The 22,171-nt window shown below is 46.4% G+C and overlaps 5 protein-coding genes across 5 annotated transcripts; 3 read left to right on the forward strand and 2 right to left on the reverse strand.

The window, feature by feature from the left end:
- Positions 1 to 247: 247 nt before the first annotated feature.
- BHQ10_001328 (uncharacterized protein) lies at positions 248 to 3,296 on the forward strand (the record flags this gene model as incomplete). The annotated part of the gene is made up of 4 exons (XM_040873352.1): positions 248 to 260; positions 307 to 880; positions 927 to 1,108; positions 1,873 to 3,296. 4 exons carry the CDS (start codon positions 248 to 250, stop codon positions 3,294 to 3,296), a joined length of 2,193 nt encoding a protein of 730 aa, XP_040729833.1.
- Positions 3,297 to 3,768: 472 nt separating this feature from the next.
- On the forward strand, positions 3,769 to 6,869 carry BHQ10_001329 (uncharacterized protein; the record flags this gene model as incomplete). The annotated part of the gene is made up of 2 exons (XM_040873353.1): positions 3,769 to 3,917; positions 3,980 to 6,869. The coding sequence occupies 2 exons, from the start codon at positions 3,769 to 3,771 to the stop codon at positions 6,867 to 6,869; spliced, it is 3,039 nt and encodes a 1,012-aa protein (XP_040729834.1).
- Positions 6,870 to 8,609: 1,740 nt separating this feature from the next.
- BHQ10_001330 (uncharacterized protein) lies at positions 8,610 to 9,893 on the reverse strand (the record flags this gene model as incomplete). The annotated part of the gene is made up of 1 exon (XM_040873355.1): positions 8,610 to 9,893. One exon carries the CDS (start codon positions 9,891 to 9,893, stop codon positions 8,610 to 8,612), a length of 1,284 nt encoding a protein of 427 aa, XP_040729835.1.
- An 858-nt stretch (positions 9,894 to 10,751) lies between these two features.
- On the forward strand, positions 10,752 to 12,595 carry BHQ10_001331 (uncharacterized protein; the record flags this gene model as incomplete). The annotated part of the gene is made up of 5 exons (XM_040873356.1): positions 10,752 to 11,065; positions 11,122 to 11,139; positions 11,186 to 11,698; positions 11,754 to 11,987; positions 12,040 to 12,595. The coding sequence occupies 5 exons, from the start codon at positions 10,752 to 10,754 to the stop codon at positions 12,593 to 12,595; spliced, it is 1,635 nt and encodes a 544-aa protein (XP_040729836.1).
- Positions 12,596 to 14,595: 2,000 nt separating this feature from the next.
- On the reverse strand, positions 14,596 to 16,644 carry BHQ10_001332 (uncharacterized protein; the record flags this gene model as incomplete). The annotated part of the gene is made up of 3 exons (XM_040873357.1): positions 14,596 to 15,794; positions 15,847 to 15,933; positions 15,990 to 16,644. 3 exons carry the CDS (start codon positions 16,642 to 16,644, stop codon positions 14,596 to 14,598), a joined length of 1,941 nt encoding a protein of 646 aa, XP_040729837.1.
- Between the last annotated feature and the right edge of the window lie 5,527 nt (positions 16,645 to 22,171).

Below are 22,171 nucleotides of genomic sequence, written 5' to 3' on the forward strand. Positions count from 1 at the left end.
GACGTGAAATGAATTTCCCCGGTGTTGAATACTTCGATTCCTCAATACCTAAGTTCACCCCAGTACTGATCAACACATTGCCTGGGGGAAACCTTGTCACTTGAGTGGCCTGACCACCGAACTGTGCCTGTTGTTCTCAACAGCAAGACAATCGTTATTACAATTAAAACTCACAAAACCAACTACAACTTGAGACGGCACCTGAAACCATTCAGATACTGAACAGGGCATAAATCCGTGACCTGCCATGGAAATATCTGGTAAGATGTATAGCTCCAATGATTCAATAATTACTGACCAAACTAGTTGACCAGGATGCACCTCCGCCTCGAAAGCGTCGAAAGACCGAGGGAGACATTCCCAAGTCTCTCTTCTGGTTTGGGCAAGGACCCGGCGTGACGCAATTTGGAGTAGGACTTCTGCAACCATTTTCTCAAGCAACTAACCCTCATATTGATTACACTAGTCTGCATCTGCCAGCAATAATATTGTCTCCTGCAAAGACAACAATGAGCCAATCCCTTCCAGATGGAAGTAACGGGCCTCAGTTCCAGGGTCTGCAGATGATGCACACGGACCCGCATTCGGTAGCTCGATTTGCGAGCCAGCAAAAGACGCATGAACCCCTGAAAACAGAGCAATATCAGAATCCGGGAGAATATCCTTACAATGATGATATTGCAGCAAAGAAGAGCCTGGCCTTTGGTTCAGCATGCAGCTTACTTCCACCTCCCCGAGTACACGTCCGAAGTAGCTCTGCATTTCCCGAATTGAATGACATTCATGTGGAGTCCATTTCTGCTGCCGCTCTGTTCGACAAAAGACGGCGCGTGAATTCTCAACCTACTTTGACAAGTGGCACCAAAGAATCGCCTCACGAGTATGCATCTCTGCACAGTGCAGGAGGAGTCTGGGATCGATGTCAGAGGCCGAGTGAAGACTACTCTTCCGAGGGTTCTAGTGAACGAGCTCCTCTTCTATCACGATCTCGACAGCTTGATCTGGGAATGGCTGCCTCTCATTCTCGAAAACATCGGTCTCTCGGTCTATCCACGGACGATGGAGTCAACGAAACCCTTCAGCACATTGGCAAACGCAAAGGACTTTGGTTCGTGGTTATAGCCATTTTGGTGGGCATATTCTTGATTCTTTTCTTGTATGCCTTTCACATATTACGATGATATCACGAGGTTGCATGTAAGGGAACCGTTTGACATAGATATCTTCAAGGCGATGTTTGCATAAAAATTGGATGTTTGGATGCATGTATTTGGAGCAGGATTCGAACTCATTATGGTCATATATAGAAGCCTAGAAACACATCAAGGTTATAGAAGAGCCACATCGCTTGAGTGATAGTATAAGAAGTAGAGTTGAGAGTGTTGTACTATGATTTGCTATCCCAACACATCCTAACACTTGAAAGGGACGGTTATAAATGCACGTTTTTTAAGGGTCATACCGAGTGCTGTATGTGGGGGACCACTTCATACTAACGTTCTATAAAATGGTGGCCCTCATTAGGGTTCCAAAGCCACGTGGCCCAGGGCGCCCTGCGGAAGAGCCTTCCTTAGAACACTATGTATTGAAAAGGTAAATCCACAATGTTGTCTCAGCACCAAAGAAATTACGATCGAACACGATGTATGTGACAAATTCACTACACAGGCATAGTTTTAGATAGGATAAATTGTTTGACGAGGGGCGGATCTCCGGGTATAAAATGCGGGTGCCATTGGAGATTCTACGCCAAATCCTTCAGAATGTTGTTGACATTCTTCCGATCACAGATATATTCAGAGCAAGACTTGTCAACTGTGAGATATACCTTCTGACGCATAAAGGAAGAAGCCTCGCTAACCATATTCACAGCACTTTTCGCCGACGAGATATCGGGTCTTGCTCTAGAGAAATTTTGTATTCGAAGGTGGGACTGCGGCTTTCAGGACCCAGATAAGAATACAGAAAAATGCTGGAATGGACTTCCAATAGGATTGAAACGCTCTTACATTCAGAGCAGAATAGATCAGTACCCATATCAGCCATGTATTCTATCATCTAATGTGTATCGCATGCTACAGCCGGGAGCGGACAAAATCGCTAATGAAGACCAAAAAGCCATACTGACTGAAAAACTCATGGATGGTATCCTGAGTGGAAAATTCGACCCTGACGTTATGTTTTCTACTGTTCACTACCAAAAACGTGTCCAAGCCAAAATTTTCCTTGAACCCGAGAGTGCAGTTTGTTTTAACGGTGTCCATAATATGCTGCAGCTTGCCCTCGCGATTAGTGCTATCAAAAGGGGCGATTGCGCCGAGCTCCAAGGACTTTTTGACCAAGGTCTTCGACCAGACCTGTGGACTGAGGAGCTGATATTACGTCCATTGGATGTTGCGGCGAGTGTTGGCAACGAAGCAATCCACAAAGTCCTAATCGCGAATAAGAGCCCAGTGAGCAACTCACGCGGTTTCTTTGAGCCATGGTCTAATATCTTGACTACAGCTGCACGGTGCGGCAATGTGGAGGCTGTTGAGGAGTGGACTAGAGCAATACAAAGCATGAATTATAGTTACAGAGATTGGATGGGAAATGCCATTTGTTTGAATAAGCCCTATGATACGAGCATGGCTCTGATAGAAGCACATCACAGTGCGGCAAGAGGAGGACACGTGGAAATCCTGAAGCTGTTGGGCGGGAGAATCAAGCATATGAGTGCGGAGAATCGTTTTCACTCATTTGTAGAGGCTATCAAAGTTGGACAATGCGACGTGGTAGAATGGTTTCTCAGTCAGGGTTCGGTTGACCTACAGATGAGAACGATGTACGAAAAGAAAGGACCGATGTCTGCCGCAGTATTTGACACCAACCGGAGAAGGAGGCCACAAATGGTTAAACTGCTGTTGGAACATGGAGCTAGTCCGAATGAGATCTTTTCGCCTACGGGTAGAACACTCTTGCAGAGGGCATTAGAGCAAGATGACTCGGAAACTGCGAGATTGTTAGTGAAGTATGGCGCTGATGTGAGCTGCTGTGGTCATGGGCCAACTTGTCAGAAGAAACCGCCTTTATATATTGCTATCAAGCGCAAGAATGCTCCGATGGTCATGCTTTTACTAAGAAAAGGGGCCGATCGAATGTATGGAGGATTGTGCGAAAAAAAGAATCTCAAAGAACGAGATATAGGTCACGTTGAGAAGAACTTGATATCATTGGGTTGGAATGACAAAGAGCTACGAGACAAAGTGCTCGAATGCTTTGCCCTGAACTTTGAGGGCATACGAAACAGCAAATGAGGTGATAGCTATCTCGCCTTTGACGATGGTAGATATGGTGACATCTGAGCGATATAGTAATCCATACCACTGAAAGATGGTATACATAATCGTACCATCTTTGAGGGCAAATAGCATGAGATCAATCTGAACATTTAATTTCAAAATAATTTATTCTGTAACTTGTAAAAAGTTTTGTATAAAATCATGGGCAGAACCAAAGACGACCAAGAAGGCGTGATGCAAACAATGCAAACACACGTCCGACAAAGAAGCACGCGGTTTCGGAGAAGCTGCAATGTTGCGGGCTAACTTGTCCATCTCTATTTCGATTCACTGTACCTTTACTGGCGAGTTCATTTGCGAATCTCTTTCGACCATGAACTGAAATCTAATTTCTAGTCGCTGTATCCTTATAATCAGACACTGCAATTAGTGCTGATCGCGTGGACGACCCTTTCGAAGTCGGCGCCATCAGGTGGCCGTCTTCAAAATGTTTACATTCACGCCCCTTCTGGGGGCGCAGTTCTCTTCATCAAGAGCGTCGCAATCGATTCTTGAGCTGGAAGGAGGAATCAAGATTCTTGTCGATGTCGGATGGGACGAGACTTTTGATGTCTTGGAGCTTGCAGAGTTAGAAAAGTGAGCACGACTCTATACTAATCGCGGGAATATTTCTTGAACTGACGTGATTTCCCATCTAGGCATATTCCCACGCTCTCTCTAGTACTTTTGACTCATGCTACGATTTCGCACATCGGCGCTTTTGCGCACTGCTGCAAGATGTTTCCGCTATTCACACAGATTCCGGTTTACGCTACGGGTCCGGTCATATCTCTCGGTCGAACGCTGCTCCAAGATATGTATACATCGGCTCCTCTCGCCGCTACCTTTCTACCTAAAGCATCGATATCTGAACCGGGAGCATCCATATCCGCAGCAGCAGCAACCGCCGCAACAGCTTCCGCAGAAGGAGACGACCGAAGCAGCAAAAAGCTAGCTACATCAGGGAGAATACTGCTTCAACCGCCAACCGGTGAGGAAATTGCTCGATATTTCTCACTGATCCATCCGCTCAAATATTCACAACCTCATTCACCTCTTTGCTCGCCCTTCTCGCCTCCGCTGGACGGGTTAATGTTGACTGCCTACAGCGCCGGACACACTGTTGGAGGAACAATATGGCACATTCAGCATGGCATGGAATCTATAGTCTATGCGGTGGACTGGAATCAAGCGAGGGAGAATGTAGTTGCCGGTGCTGCTTGGTTTGGAGGTTCCGGTACCAGTGGCACTGAGGTCATTGAACAATTGCGCAAACCTACTGCACTGATTTGTAGTAGCAAAGGTGGCGATAAATTTGCACCACCCGGTGGTCTACACAAAAGAGATGCTCTGCTGCTAGATATGATTCGCAGTAGTCTGGCAAAGGGGGGTTCTGTTTTGATACCTACGGATACTAGTGCGCGAGTGTTAGAACTATCATACGCACTAGAACATGCTTGGCGGGATGCAGCCGATAGCGCAGATGGCGATGATGTGTTCAAAAAGACTGAGATATACCTTGCTGGGAAAAAGGCGCATAGCACCATGCGACTGGCTAGGAGTATGTTAGAATGGATGGACGAAGGTATAGTCAGAGAGTTTGAAGCTGTAGAAGGTGGTGATGCAGCGACAGCTCGAGGTCATAAACGAAGCGACAGCCAGAGTCGCAATGCCGGTGCTAAACCAGGGACAAAACTTGGTCCGTTTACTTTGAAGCACTTGAAGATCGTCGAGCAAAAAAGGAAATTAGAAAAGATTCTAGCGGATGGCATTCCCAAAGTTATTATCGCCTCGGATACCTCACTGGACTGGGGTTACTCGAAGGAAGCATTCCGCACTCTTGCACAGGGCTCACAAAACTTGATCATCCTGACTGAGACTCTTCCGATTCGCTACCAGACCGATGACCCCGAGCAGCCTGATAAGATGACTCTTGGGCGAATGATATGGCATTGGTACGAGGAGCGAAGGGATGGTGTGGCTATGGAGACAGCTTCAAGTGGAGAACTACTTGAGCAGATACATTCGGGCGGGCGAGAGATTTCGGTCGTCGACGTAGAGCGAACCGCGCTTGATGCTGATGAGCAGGTGCTTTATCAGCAATATCTCGCAACACAGAGACAAATACAAAATACATCACAGGGGCGAGGCGATGCGAATATAGACAGCACAGCTGATGCCCTGGATGATGGGGCTAGTTCGACATCTTCCGAGGATTCTGAATCTGAACAGCAGGGAAGAATTCTCAATTTTTCAACATCGCTGGCACATACTAATAGAAACAAGATTGGAGTGAGGGATGAGGACCTTGGCGTCAACATACTTCTCCGACGCAAGAATGTTTTTGATTATGATGTTCGCGGAAAGAAAGGGCGTGAGCGCATGTTCCCTTATGTTGCTCCTAAAAAGCGCGGAGATGAATATGGAGAGTTCATTCGTCCCGAAGAGTATTTGAGGGCTGAAGAACGTGAAGAAGCGGATGCTCAACAGCAGGAATCTGGGCCACAAAGCGAGATGAAGCTTGGGCAGAAGCGCAGGTGGGACGAAACCGGGCCAAATGGTCGGCGACAATCCGGCGGTGCACACAAACGTCAAGCTATGTCTCCAGATGGTGGTCTAGGAGGTGATATTGGAGGTATACGTGAAGACTTGGCAGCGGGCAGTGATGGACCCGATTCTGAGTCTGAAAATGAGGTCGATGAACAACCATTTGAAGGCCCGGCTAAAACAGTATATCGACATTCCACTGTCACTGTCTATGCGCGTATCGCATTCGTTGATTATATGGGCCTGCATGATAAGCGAAGTCTGGAGATGCTGATTCCTCTCATTCAACCTCGCAAGCTTATTCTCGTGGGCGGGATGAAAGAGGAAACAACAAGTCTTGCGGCTGAATGTCGGAATTTGCTCGCTGGAAAGGATGTAGGAGACCGATCTGCTGTTGTTGATATTTTCACCCCTAAGAATGGCGAGTCGGTTGATGCTAGTGTGGATACTAATGCCTGGGTTGTGAAATTAAGCAATAACCTGGTTAGACGACTCAAGTGGCAGCATGTGAGAAGTCTTGGTGTCGTAGCTCTCACTGCTCAGCTCAAGCCGCCGGAGATCGTCTCGGCTGAGGACGAGGTCATCGAGTCAACAAACAAGAAACAAAAACTCCTGGAAACCGACCCAGGCACCGTCTCAACTCCTGTTGGCGGGGTGAACGATTCATCAATTTCGAAGGCAGATGCATATCCTATATTAGATGTGCTTCCAGCTAGCATTGCAGCTGGAACACGCTCCATGGCTCGCCCGCTCCATGTAGGCGATCTTCGACTCGCCGACTTGAGAAAACTCATGATAGCTGCAGGACACAGAGCTGAATTCCGTGGCGAGGGAACGCTGCTTATTGACGGCATGGTTGCGGTTCGTAAATCGAGTACGGGCACCATCGAAGTTGAGGCTTCAGCACAATCCTCCGCATCAGACCGCAGGGGACAGGCTGGAAGTTTCCTTGCCGTGAAACGCAAAATCTATGAAGGTCTTGCGGTTGTTGCTGGTGGCTGATTATGTATAATAACGGTTGTACAATATCATATAAAAATCTATTCCATGAACTTACGAACCGAAACAAAGAACTACTATTGATTTTGTATTTCAGACAATGTTAAGGAAGGTTATTGAATTGATGCATTGTCATCCGATTCTTCAACGTCACAATCGCACCTAAAGAATAAAGAACTCGAATGTATTGAGACTATAACGCCATCGATATGAGCAAGATTAGATAGTGTCGACTCGTCCAATCTTGGAAGTCAAGTCACACGGCGACGAGCTGAGCCTCCCTAGACCCCTCTAAGTATGACTGGTTTAGCATGTACACTTTTCTGAAGTTCTGAGTCTCTACTCAATTATTCAGTTAATCATACTCTTGCTATACGCACCATACCTGATTGTGATCGAAACTCTATAGGAACATCTCATACAATCCAAACATGCCTACGTATCACTACAAGTATGTCTACAAATATATCAAATCAACCGTCATTGATGAAAAGCCCAAATACCATGACGATGACTCAAGCCGGAGACGAAAGAAACGTCACAGTAGCTCTTCTGCTCGTATGGAGGAGTCTGGATCAAGAGATAACGAGTCTCTTCGTCCATTGTGGGTGACGGTCAACAAGATCGATAACCATTTTGGCGTGAGTCATGCATGCTCAAACTGTTTTCCTGTTGTGACTTCATTGAAGATATGCTGATTGATAGCGTTGTATCTGCAGTCAGGGAGCAAGAGATATCGGCACCGAGACGATGAAAGAGACCACGACCGCCATCACAGTCATGGAGACAGGTCTTGTTCTTCTTGTTACTTGAGACGCAGTGATAGTAAGCCTGAAAACCCATGGACTCAACAGAATGATTCAGGTCCTCCGTCTCCGTCACCATCACGACCACGCCCAACACAGTCATCACCATCAACGCCATCGTCACCAAGACCCAAGCCACACTCTTCGGTAGGGCTGGATATGACGTCCTCTGTGTCTAGCTACGTCGATGCAGGAACCAACGCACGGGACTACTGGTACTACCCTCCACAGACCGTTCTCTGCCCGACACCGGTTGCACCGCCGCATCCTTATACAAGTACCGAGTCGTGGTATGGACAAGGATCCTCGATGTTCAATGCTCCTGCGTATGGTTTCACGTACTGCAGCAATCAGGTTGTGAATTTGGGACGTGGCCAATGCGCTTGTGACACAGTTCCTATGGTTATGTGTAGTACATGCTATCAATCTTTGAGTCATCAGGGGTATCCATGTTTGGCAAGGCTGCACATATGATATATGACTATGATGCCTAACCTTTCTGTATCGAGATAGCCAGCTCATTATCAAGCATGCCTGACAGAGGGTGGGTGATAATGACTATCTAAGCCTTTACCTGTTCATGCTATATTTCTCATACCCTAATATCCGTGTGCGTATGACATCTGGATACTCTTAAACCATGGAAATTACTGTTGACTAGACAGCTGACAATTTCAATTGATTTGTCCTTTTCTGATGATTTACCTTTCGTAATTACGCGACGGATGTAAGTGACTATTGGTAATTCGTCGGACATCTTTGTGTCCCATAAGTTGCAAATCATGCTATAGAAACGCTGGTGTAAACCCGTACGAGGATGATCAAATGTTCGTACTGAAAATATAAAGGAAAAATTGAAATAAAAAAAAAGCTAGATCAAACTCCATTTGAAGGTGCCGTTGTGCAATGCGATACTCTTCGTGCAGTCCGTGCCATTTCATCTTTTCTTTTCATGTTTATTCTGACGTTCCATGAGCGGAACAGCTTCAACTCCGTCCTCATCTTCGTCAAAGTCGTCACCAATATCAAACACCTCTGCATCCGCGATATCTTCCAAGTCTTCTTTCGGGATCGCATGTGCACGTTGCTGGGACTGGCGACGCTGATGCCGTAATAACACGTAGCCGTAGCCGGCGATCTCGACGCACCAAATCACGAACCAAGTGAACAAGCCGGCAGACGACCAGTGGCGATAGTACATACCGAGACCGACGTTCATGGTACCAACCAACAGGATTCCGCGACCTAGCCAGCGATGCACGAGCGTGAAGATTGTTTGTCGGCGGATCCTGACAAAGTCAATGTGGTGTTTGTAGCCTGCAGCAGCCTGGATGGTCAGGGAGCAGAGGATGATGAGACCGATGATCTTGTGTGGCCCGAAATGTTTGGAACGTAAGAACATGTACAAGCCATTGCCGAGGGCGAGGACCGACGCGCCGGCTTGGACCATCCAGTGATACTTAAAAGCGCGGATGAGCGGGGAGCGGATGGCCACGCTGCCTGCAAAGTACAATCCCATAAAAGAGAAGGTCATGATGGTGCCGTGAACTCGGACCGCAGTAAAGAACCCTTCAGGCTTCTTTGTCTCTGGTTCCGGCGACTTTTCGGTGATTCCGATGGTTTCTTCGCCTTGAATGTCTGGGGCTGAGGTCTCTGTGGTATCCTTCGCAGTGACACTCATGTCACCCCATACCTTACCCTTGAAGTCATGGTACATCAAGCTCGAATACTTGTCGGCGCCATTGAAAGCTTGTTCTTTATTTCCAGCAAAAATATAGGGCGATAGTCCGTCAATTTCCACATCTGACGACCAGCATGAATAGCAGACAAATTGTGCGAGATATTTGTCATCCGAGACAGTTGCTTGCAATACCTTGACCCGTTGGTCGGCATCTTCTACAACCTTGGGCATGACATGGCCGCTTGCCGATCGAATGCTGGTGATAAGCGATTTACTTTCTTGATCCTCATAGATGATGAACATCACAGCACCTTTCATTTCACGACCGAGACCAACACCCGTCCAACCGCCTTTCTTGGATGGTGTTGCAGAAATGGTCAAGTAAACATTATGGCTTTCAGTTGAAATGTTTTGTTGAGTAGTTGCGGCGAAACAAAAATCGGCGCCGGTGTGACAGTACTGGATTCCTGCAACGAGTGTTGATGATAAAAGGAGAAGTGCGGTGTAGACCAGCGCTGTGGATTTGTTGAAGAGGCCCATTTTGGCTGATACCTTTGCCTTGTTCACGCGCTGTTGACACCTTTCCCCGCAAACTGTTCCGAATGCTGAAATACTTAATCTGAGCTTTGTTCAATCATTCGAACAGACACGTAGAATATGCCGATTCTTGATCTTCCAATCTCGTTGCAGGTGCAACGGAAGCCAAAAAGTCGTAAAATAAATGACAACTGTTCGGAAGACGATAAGAAACCCGATTATATAAACTTCAACCGATTAATTTCTTAAAGAATAAGCTGAATTCGTAAGCCTGTCGTGTGGCCCCCAACCAATCACGATTTACTCGCAAGTCACGGGCTTTCTAAAATGCTGGAGCTGATTGGGTTCTCCAGCTTATCAGATTCAGCATGTCCGGTTTCCGAAGACACTAAGATAGAAGATTAAAGCTGATCCGCACGGCATTGGACGGATCAGAAGATGTCGGTCTTCGCTTTTCCCCTTCCGATTTGCGACGCCATCCCCCGAGCCTAAGACATGATCTTTTCAAATGCTTCGATATGATAGGCTGGTATAATCTTGCAATATATCGAATAGCTGGAGCTTGTTTACTCGACATCGTAGACTTACCTCTAGAATCTACTTAGTACCTTTTTGCTTTCGAAGACTAGATTGAAGAGAAAACTCGCGTGCCGAAACGGCGCCCTGTGACATTAGATAACCCTAAAATGCAGCCAATCAAAGTCACTACTTGGTTGTTTTCACTCAGTGCCGATAGGCTACCACTCAAAAGGTTTTTCTTTTCACTGTATACAAAAAAGGTCTGCTACAAGAACAACTTGAACACTGTAAATACATCAAGACCTGATCAGAGACATACTTGGGTAGCACCTCGACGCAACAATGGCAGACATCGCATTGTCAGATATACCGGTAACCAGAACAAGCACATCAAAAGTACATTATCAGAATGCAGTTTCCGAAAGCGCATACCAAAGCGACAGAGACACCAATTTATTGAGTACAGATCGCCCAACCACAGCAGCATCTTTGTCTTCTTTGTCCAGTGATGCCGATATCTCAGTCTGGCAGTTGGCCAACATAGTGTTGGCCGTTTCTGGAATCAGTTTTCTCGGCAGCTTTACTACTGGACTTCTCACTATTGGTCTTCCGCAGACTGCAGCGGATGTTGGGCTTTCGGAAGACTTGATTTTATGGTATGATCTACTTCCCTCTCTATGATAAGTTACTCAAGCTAATTCATACTTGGCAGGCCGTCCTCAGTCTACGCGTAAGTGCACTGTCAACTCATATCAAGTATCATACTGACCAGCCAGACTGGCGAGCGGCTCTTGCCTTCTCCTAGCAGGCTCCATCGCCGACGTAGTAGGCAACCGCATCATCAACCTGATCGGCTGTTTCCTAGTCGGCTGCTTCGTCACAGCATGCGGCCTATCTCAAACGGGTGTCCAATTGATCATGTTCCGTACCATGCAAGGTGTCGCTGTTTCTCTGTGTTTACCAACATCAGTTGCTATTGTTTCTCAATCTGTGCCCGCAGGTCGGAAACGGAATATAAGTTTCTCGGTTCTAGGGTTTGTTCAACCGGCTGGATTCTCTGCTGGATTGGTGCTGGGTGGTGTCATGGTCAATACCATCGGATGGCGATATGGGTATTATATCTCTGGTGGATTGACTTTGGCGTTATTTGTGGTTAGCATCTGGTCTCTACCGGCGGATCGTCCGGGGGCTGCTGGAAAAATTAGTTGGGCTAGACTTGGGAAAGAGGTCGATTGGGTTGGGGGGATTGTATCGTGTGCTTGTTTGGCGATGTTATCGTACATCCTTGCGTGAGTTCACGTTGAAAAATGGCTTAGGAATCGATGCTAACGGTCCATGGGTCAGGGCATTGACAAATGACGTTGAAAATATCAAAACCCCGGGCAATATCGTCATGCTCGTGATTTGTGTGATTCTCGTCCCAGTCTTTATCTTCTGGGAACAACGTCAAGAACGACTCGGAAAACCCGCACTCATCCCCAACTCATTATGGCGCAACTCCGTCTTTACAAATGTGTGTTTGATGGTCATGTTTTCATGGGCAGTCATCAACGTCATGGAACTATACTGCAGCTTGTTGTAAGTCTCCCCCTTGATTGCGCTGAATATTAAGGGTGCTGATGATGGATAGTTTTCAAAAAATTCAAGGCCTTTCTGCACTCCAAGCCTCCCTCCGCATCTTACCCAACGTCGTGACCGGGTCCATTTGCCAATTGACTACAGGACTTCTAGTCCATCGCGTATCCGCTTTCTATTTAGTAGTCGGATCAACTCTCCTCACTGCTGGATCCCCCTTGTTGATGGCCCTAATCAACGTCGAATGGCCATACTGGTACGACGCATTCTTCGCTCAGGCACTGTCCCCAATCAGCGCCGATATCCTCTTCACCGTGGCTCTACTGGTCATATCCGACGTATTTCCGCCTCGCATGCAAGCTCTCGCTGGCGCGGTGTTCAACACCGTCTCCCAGTTTGGGAATTCGCTTGGTCTAACAATCATGGCTGTAATATCGTCTGTTGCTACAAAGCATGCTGCTGCTTCGCCGGCAGATGATCAATCTACAGGACCGCTTATGGTGGGATATAGGGCTGGGTTTTGGGCTGCATTTGCGTGGATGATGTGTGCTTTTTTTATTGGGGGATATGGGCTGCGGAAAATTGGAAAGGTTGGATTGAAGACGGATTAACTTTCCTTTACGTTAGCTGTCTCGCGGGACACATAGACTTAGACCCTTATTTAACAAAGCTCATTCGTATTTAACATAAAGATTAGAAAGGCTATATTGATCGTCGCTTGATGATTGCACTCTCTTCCAATACATGCAAAAATCAGCCCCAAGCCTCGGCGCATATTCACCGCTACAATCCTTCAAGCATACTGCAAGGATTAAGAACTCATGTATGTAAATTTGGCCCACCAGATTCTCGACTTTACTCATCTTCTATTTCATCCAAAAGTATAACAGACTCGCCGATGCAATCGGAATGCCTTCCTAGATGGTCAATAGCATGACAAACCCTAAGCACCATGAATCATCACCCAGCCATTTCAAATAGGATTAAATTATGCAATACGCAGGCAGCAGCCCAATCACTCGGGTACCGGAGGTATTATATACGAGAATCGATCCCCATGACTAGCATCGTTTCGCAGGGATATCCATTTAGGGTAGTTCGTCGTCCCTCCGCAGGAGGGAAAGGAAGTTCAAAGAAGGGCGAAATGTGGGGACCCCGCTTTTTGTACCACCAACAAATCTTACATACATACATACATACAATACACGCCTCGTAAGTACATTAAGTACGATATGTGTGTAACGATAATATTACCTACTCGAGTAATAAATCACGGGCGTATATCCATCCAGCCTTCTTATTCCGCATAATCTCGGGGCTGTATTTACGTATATCCTATTGTAGGTAAACGGGAATACAACATAAATTTGATACGACTATTACCGTACATTAATTCTAGACCTCTCTTAGACGGTGAACCCCGGATTCTTGCAGAGCTGGGGGTACATGTACATATGTGCCTAGGTACTTATTTGGGCAAGTACATATAGCCCACTAATTAAACTAACTATAACTGGGTTACGTCGTACGTACAGCTCAGCTCAGCTTTGGATTTCTTTATTAGAGGTTCAGGGAAGTTTTTGGGGGTTGTAGCTACACCGTTCAGCTTTATGGGGTTAGGAATACAGGTCATATGTACGTTAACGATTTCATCCCGCGTCTGTACCTACCTACCTAGGTAGGTGTATGTTTTGCCTTGCCTCGCCTTGTCTTGCCTTGCCTGCCAAGGAGGTCGATGAGCAAATGGGAGGGAGACTAGACCCAAGACCCTACTCGAGCTAGTAACGTGTGAGCCAATGACTCGGATACTGCGTGGTTACATAGGTCGGTATGACTGTGACCAGGTGCCACCGGAAGAGTCGGGTCATCATTAGACATTATTGTACAAATCAGGTTGGTTCATTATTCTGAAATCTAATCCCGAGGAAGACATGAAGGCTCGCTCGAATAGGTATATGCAAACATATCAGGTAGTCATGAGAAAAAATTATACAATAAACAATAATATAATGACAGAAGATGGAAAAAATGGATACATAGAGCAGAAGTATATGTACGTTAATATATGTACGAAGAATCAAATGCGTAAATTCAGTGGCACTTGGGCTTCACCGATGTGTAACCCTCTCAAGCTGGCTGGTAACAGCTCAATCAACGAGGCGAAGGCATGCCCCTTTAGGTCTCCCGACGATTGGCAACCCGTAAAACTCCTGTCATAATAAACTTCCCTCCCCAAATATCCACAGATGAAAGAGTAACTGTTTTTGTCCCCTTTTGATGTTTCCATCCACAATATCTCCCGATTTTTTTCCACCTGTTGGGTGCAAGAAATGAAGAAATGAAAAGCGCCCATCCAGTTCCAGACAAAGTTATAAGCAAACAATTTGGCCGCTTGGTCATACAACACAAGTGCATATAGTGTGACATTAGAAATAGAATGAAAATCGCACCCACGAATGCTATGCAACGCAACAAAAGCAGATAGCCCCGATCATAATAAAGAATAAGCAAAAACGTAACCGTATCCCGTACAAATCATAAACAAGTAAACGAATAAAAAAAGCGAATTTTTTGTGATGTTCTTTTTGTCAAGTCGAGTCGAGTAGCCCCATCAAGTGATCAGAAAGTCCATCTGCATCTCCTCGATGATCTTCTCCCAGTCCCAGCTTTCCTCCATCTTCGTATCCATTACTTCCCAGACCCGTTCGACGACTCTAAGAGCTGGCTCGATGTTCCGTAGACTAGAATACTCTTTCATTGCTTCAAAGCCCTTTTTGATCCTGTCGCGTTGACGGGGCAAGAATGCAGAGCATCCTATGAGGAACAACGGCATGAGCATGATACTATACGCACCTGCATCCTGAGGCAACAGATCCAGATATTTCAAGGCATCGTCGACAACCTGAGAGATCTTATCGCTGGGACGGGATGGGCGGATGGTTCGGTACAAATATACCCATGTGGACTGTCGGTACAATTGTGAGGCGTACCAATTTGGCGTTTCGGGAGTATATGATGGCTCCCAGATCCGCAGCGCCGAATCAATGGTGACTGCTTCGCTAAGAATCTGATAGTCCACAGCTGGTTCGTACCCTTCGCTGTGGCGTACCCGAATGCGATCCCTTAGCCGAGTGATTTCAGAGATATAGTTAAACAAGCCATCAAAAATGCCGAGAAATGTTCCGGCCTGGGCATGAGGTACAAAGTCCGGGAGCCGGAGGTCGCCAGTAAGCTGTACTGGCCGTCTGTCCAGAGAGGTCAACGAGTTCGAAACGTCATGATATTGGAAGAATTCAATGATGAATTGTCGAAACTTTTCGTTCTTGGGCTTCTGATTGAGTAAGAGATAGCGGGCAGCGTCCATATGAGATCTATATTCTCCAGCGGTTTCTCCTTCGCAGATGGTGTTCAAGCATAATGCCAGCGTAGATGCGATGATTGGATCCTCCACTAACAAAGACGGCTCCTGGGCATCTTCCGCCAAGGGAGCGGCATTAATACTATCCCGGAGGTCGGTGATGGCTCGATCGAAATGGTAGTGCTTTCTTTCCTTGAAACGTGGTTCGGGGTCACGCGCAGATAGATGGGAGCCTGACAAACACATCAAAGAATGCATCAAACCTCTGTGTTGAGTTGCCATAGGAAGCAGAATCTCCTTGAATGGATTAGAGTCATCGTTGATCAGTGTGAGTACTCGACTGAAATCGAAGACGAAATGATCGAGGAAACGCCGGTCAACGTCCGTTTCGATTCCATCAATTAGAATAGGTAGACCTCGTGGTAATATTGAAATAGAAGTTCGCCGAACCGCTGGAAGAGTTAGACCAGTTTATCCTAATATACCAGGTCTTAAAGCACTTACCATCTGCCATTTTCTGTTTCCCGCTTTTCCAGATTTCTTTCGGAGGATAACCTTCGCAAACAACGGCATTTTTCTGACAGTTGAGACCTGTAGTTTCGGATGTTAGCGCCTGTTAATATTCCGAATCTCCGCAAGCTCCTTACAGGCAGGTTTAGTCTCGTCGCATTTCTTCTTCCTCCTCCGACAGGTAATACAGCCCGTCTTTGAGCGACCCTTGGCAACCTTCATCTGACCACCGGGCATGGGCAAGGGGTGTTTGCGTGGCCGACCTCGCTTTCGTGGTAGACTAGCAATCGCATTGGAAACATCGTCGGCGGGACGGTCGTCACCCGGCTTGAGATCCATCAAAACCTCTCCATCGTCATCTAACTCCTCAATCTTTGGAGCGAGCGCATCAGGCGAATTGGGATCGATCGCATCGGAAACATTATTAGATTGGGGATCAGCAAAGGTTGCGGATGTGGCAGACGAGGGGGAGGTTTGGTCGGATTCGCGGCGCATTCTGTAGGCATTTGCGGACGAAAGGTGGTGCTCGTCCTGATGATGCCAGTCGTTCAGAAGCTCGTCGGAGGTATCATCGTTCAGACTGTGCGACTGACTGTCGTCGGACGAGGACGGACTCTCGATGGCACTCCCCGACTGAGCGGCATGGACGTGAGAGTGAAAAAGCGACGACGATGTTGGCGCGCAACGGAACGGACCGGCTCCACTTGTGACAGAAGTAGCAGCAACAGAAGGCTTGTTTACAACGGGCGATGGATTTTGCACCGAGGACTGATGACTGTGCATGGCCAACATTGGGATGTCGACATATGAGGTGTAATACTGGAGTCGATCCAGTAGGAGACTGGGTTGGGAGCGAGCCAGGTGGTAGATACTATGCTATTATAACGGGAGTGGATAATAGCTAGAGGGAGGGGAAGGGTAGTCTAGGCGGGCACTAAGAGAGGAGCCTGGCGGGAATAGCGAGAGTAAAATCAGAGGTGGACTGGACCGGGCAGTCAGTTCATATACTGTCAAGTCGTTGAGAGTAGTCGCAGTGGCAGGAATGGCAGGATTACAACTCATCCAATTATCGCTGGCAGGTGACAAGCGGGGAAGAGTCGAAGATGGTTGAACAGACACGAGGCTCACTCGTAACTTTAGTAATCCAGGCAGGCAGAGAGCTATTCACAGGGCGCTATTCTATTCCGAACAGAATTCACAGAAGAGGAACCACAGCGGGTTCAGACGGGCACTGCCCTGTATTTAATATCGTGGGTTAAGAATTTGCGAGAAATGGCTGCAACGTTACTATGGCCGGAGATTCTACTCCGTACTGTAAGTGTATGTACGCACTATGTACGTTCCCAAGAAAAAAGGGAGAGCAAAGAAAAAGCAAGCAGCAGTCCGATCGTTGCTTTAGTATGCGGGAAATAGTCGAGCAGAGAGTACATGAATAACCAACACGTAATAGTAATGGTCATGGCAATAGTAATGGGAAAGTAAGTCAGATGAGACGGGCTACATAAAGCGACACAGAGGTCCAAGCAGAGCGTAGCGCTATGTAGAGAGGCCAGTGTGCGGTGTCGAGTGACCAGTGGACGAGTACATAGTCCGGTAGGGGGATAGTGTATACAGCCATACACCATACATACAACGGTACTCCATACTTGGGCACTCCGTATTGACAGGTTCGTACAGTTTTTGGGTTTAGCCTACTACGTAGTACATAGCAAGTCCAACTTCCGGATGCATACTCTGTGTACAGAGTTTGCGACGCGCCACAAATGAGATGCGCCGTCTAGGCTGCTGCATATGCACTAATCTGGTATGCGGGGATTTTTCATTACAAATTCTGTGGCCGTACGGGTACAATACAGAACGTTTTACGTGTGATTCATACGCGCGAGGTACGACAGAACAGTTTAGCCTTAGCCGGGTGTGTAGATTGTACTATCGATCGATTGCCAGCTCAATCACCTACCACCATAGAAGTCAGTCGAAATACCTGCGATGAAGAGCACTGAGCAGTCTCGCCAAGGCAAGAACGACTGGAGAGTTACTCCGTTGTCGCACTCGTACTTCCGCTCCGTAGAGGAAAAAGCAACGACGGACAAATGAGCATGGACTTCGCGTGGACTCCCTTGCATGAAACGATAGGATTTGCAGAGAGAATCCGGAGGGACGAGTATGGGGTAAGTTAAGACTTTAGGTGAGCGTCAGAGGTTGTGCTCGGATCCACTTGCTCTGATCTTGGCTGGGGCCAACTGTGTGTACGTACGTACTGTACGTGTGTACTCCATACAATACGTACAATACGTACAATACGATCTGGTATATGTAATCCCACCATTGTAATTGGGCAGACAGCAAAAATTCAATCATCCTGCCAGCCAACGCTCCTTGTATGGCCAAGGGATCTGCCTCTGCTGTAGTTGGATCTGTGGATTCGGTCAGTTGCTAGAGGCTCTTTTGCGTTATTCTCCCTCTTGGCTATTTCAGGACGTAGCATCAGCCATCAGCCAGAGCTGACTACGGCAACTCAGCCGACGAGTTCCTATTCTGTAAGTAACCTAATATGGATTGATGAAGTAATCTTAATTCGTCGCATTCTTGGGTTGAATAGTTCAACCCAAACATATTCTCAGCATTTTACGCGGCAAGAATCTCGAAGATCTCGCCAACAAAAAACTTACAGTGTGTACTACGTATGTTTCAAAATTAACCGCAAGCAAGGACCACCAGCCGGGGCGAACAATGACAATGACAGACAGTAAATCCAACCCCAGAAACAGCCTAGTCAAATTCTCAATTACAGTTCACAGTAAAAGGGGGATGTCTCCACCAGGACAACCTTTTTTCTAGCATTTTGTACATATTTGCACGATATATCTGAAGTGACAGCAGGAATTTCAGTTCCTAGGAATATAGTTGGGCAAAAGCTGTGCCTGGGTATAATAATTGAAGGGTTATATTGCATATTTCCTTTTCTGCCCTATCAGTTCTCCATATAATGACAGCGCATGTAGGGAGTGTACTTCCGTACGTAAGACTAGCGAAACCTAGTGACTATCGAGAAGAAAAAGGACAGGATCGCCATACCTACCGAAGAGAAATTCGAGATTCTTCACCATGAAACGTTGGTTTTGAGCCGAATTGATCGATCTGAATGGGCATGACGACGGTCACATTTTATTCGCTGTCTGCTTCGGCACAGTATGTATGTACGACGCGCTTGTATTCAGTGTGTTCGATGGTACCCGCTCGCGTATTGAGGTATTTAAACTTGAGATCTGGGCTGGAGCAGGAAAACCTCTTCATCTGCGTTCCGAATACGTACTTACTACTCAGCCACAGGGGAGCAGCCACCTGGTCTGAGATGGAGCATCGCATGTTGCTGTGTCTAGTACTGTCCATTCAAGGTACTTTTTTTTCGTAGTATCGTAATATCGTAGTATGACTCTAATGGATACATGCGTATTGTGGTTGTGGTGGAGTGAGTGGGGGTTTGGTTACGGGCCGTCTAGCCGCTTCGTTCCGTACCTTACTTACTGTCAACGATGAGATGAATCCGAGGCCCTGTTAATCTATTTAGGAACTGGATCATCATGATGGAATGATAAAAGCATATATTGAAGCTGTTCCAAAGATATGTATCAAACTATAGGTCCATTGTACCTGAAGGACGGACCTGTGCAAGCAGCGGTAGTATCGAGTTCTGTTCCGGCCGAACTTTGACCTCGCAAGCCTTGCTCATTAGTGACTTAGAATACTTGTAATACTACGTAGTAGTCATGTAGTGCTACGTAGCTGCGCATTTGAAACCTGTCTTAACGCACGAGACTCGACACGAGTTCAAACGCATCGTATGTTCTAGATTTACTTATCTCCTTCATTTACTCACTGTCTGAACGTCAACTGCGCGCATCACGAGAAAATTTTCCTGTGTGTTTTGGTTTTCTTTTTCTTTTCAACCCTGCCCAAACAACTGGACCCTGACAGACTGACATGGTATTCAGTACAAAGTGCATGTTACATACATGACTTAGAAACTACGGAATACTTTTCTTACTATTCTATTTTTAATACGGCTCCATACGCGCCTTCCGGATTAGGAAAGAGGCACTAACGATGAAAATTTTTCATTCGTTAATTGCTCGGCTTTAATTCGTTCTTGACATGCATACAGAGCGACACTTGTAGCTTGTCGAATTCTCCACTGGGCAGAAAATTTTATTTGTGGCCAGCCACTGGCAGCCACCGGCAGCCAAACCAGCAAAGAAGTATGGGGAAATAATCACCTACATATAATTAGTTACGTAGCTACGGAGTACTTACTATATAGTATCATCGCTATTCACTCTTATGTATTCGTTGGCATTCACGGTCTGTACTTACATATACATGGCAGAACCATCGAATCAACCATTTGATCTTCCTCCGTCTTCTATGTAGGTACAATTGATGAATCAGCCCGAAAAACATTAACACGCGGCAAAAGAGGAAAAGCAGAATAATTATCCTGATGGTAATTAAACGAGCTGAACGTGCTTACGTACTGGATCATAGGCCCACGGTCCAATCCCAGCCTAGAGAGCGTATGTAGTTGCCTCACTTTGCTTTGCGAGTGTCTCCTCAGATTTACGGAATACTTCGACAATGACATCCCTTCAAACTTCGAAACAGAGTTGAGTACTTCCGCGGGAATCAAATGGGACACATGACCTATTTCCCAGTTTGAGGTTGTCCCCTTTTCCCCTTTGCCAGGGATTTGTTAGCATACCAAATTGTAGACATTATGGTTGGTTGGGAGCCTTTAAACTCGATGTAATTTTACGTAGGCCGTACTCTGACTAAAGAGCCATGACTCGATGAAGTTCGTTAGTTCCTCAGTCGCACTCAATTTGAGTTTACCCTCGAGTCGATCAGCGACGATGTCAGATCAGTCAGTTACCAACGATGTGGTTCACTGCGTTCAAATTTTCTTTTTTCGGCAGCTGGGATGGGACATCGGAGAACAGTACACCGGGAGCCTAGGACTGAAGTCTTGTCTTCTTTTGACCGTGTGTATGGTTGCTCAATTTCGCTCATTGTAGCGTAGGTAGGAGTGGAATTCTTTTAGGACTGTTAACGCCATGTCTACGGTTTCTCCTCGGAAGTGCTTGATTACTAGTTAGCCGGCTCTCTGGATGTTCTAACCACACAACGCTGATCGCTTTGTTTTCGTCACTATCGACTTTTATAGTCTCTCTCTCTATCCATGTATCTATCGATCTATCGATTCCTATATAATGTCGATATTTCTTTTTCTTCATTACGATGGCGTGATCACACCCGACAGTAGGGAAACATTCGACAGCCCGGTAGATTAGATTAGGGCATATGTACCCCATACGGAAGCGTCAGAGGATCCCCCACGCCTCGCTGTACTTGTACCACCTGCCTTGTTGGTAACTACTGACTACGGGCGATGTCGGATGCTCAATTGCTCATGGAAGTAACAAGCGCTAGCTCATGGTGTGTTACTTGCCGCTTACCTAGTCACCTTACTGGCATGAAGGCAGATTTCCCGCAATGTCGCCAAACTTAACATTGAAATATCCGACCGGTACCTTGAAAAAGAAAACACAGAGAAAGGGATCGGACCGATGTATCCTTGTCCATATGATTTCTTTTTGGACTTGTGGATAGCTACGGAGGGCCATTAAGGCAAGTCTGGGCTTTACCATTATATAATGGAAATCCGGATCTTGGGGCACCTGGCAAGGAATATTTCAATGTGGCTTTGCAATAGATCCAAGTTTTAGAGTACGTCTTTGGGTACCTACAAGTACTTAGATACCTACCAAGTGACCACGGGGAAAGTACTCCGTGGAAGATTTGAGCGCATCTCTGTCCTCCGTAGAATCGGTAACTGCCTTGCCCATATGATTCGACAGATGATGTTGGATACCTAGGTATGGTGTACAGTGAAGACATGGAAGATCATGAGATCAACTGCATCATATAGAATATCCCCAAACCTTTGTACTCCGTGACCAGCGTTAGACTCTATTTAACCTCAATACATTATTACACTGAGCGTTAGTTAAGGTTCAAACTAAAACGTGCCCTCGTCTGTTTATACTTTATTCGATCAGAACTCATTGAAGCCATATAGGTAACATACCACCAATAAAAACAAAGTAGCATGATGCACCGGAATCACCTATTCAGGCAATCCGTAATGACAGCATTAGTTGCAATGAACTAAAAGTCTAGTTTAATGAAAATATATTAAAGTTACTAGTCAGTAGGCCAACAGGTCAAGGGCCTGGTAAGGGCTTGAGCCACTGGGAACGCA

The sequence above is a fragment of the Talaromyces amestolkiae genome (genome assembly GCF_001896365.1).
Source record: "Talaromyces amestolkiae strain CIB chromosome Unknown scaffold2.1, whole genome shotgun sequence".
Classification (NCBI taxonomy): Eukaryota; Fungi; Ascomycota; class Eurotiomycetes; order Eurotiales; family Trichocomaceae; genus Talaromyces; species Talaromyces amestolkiae.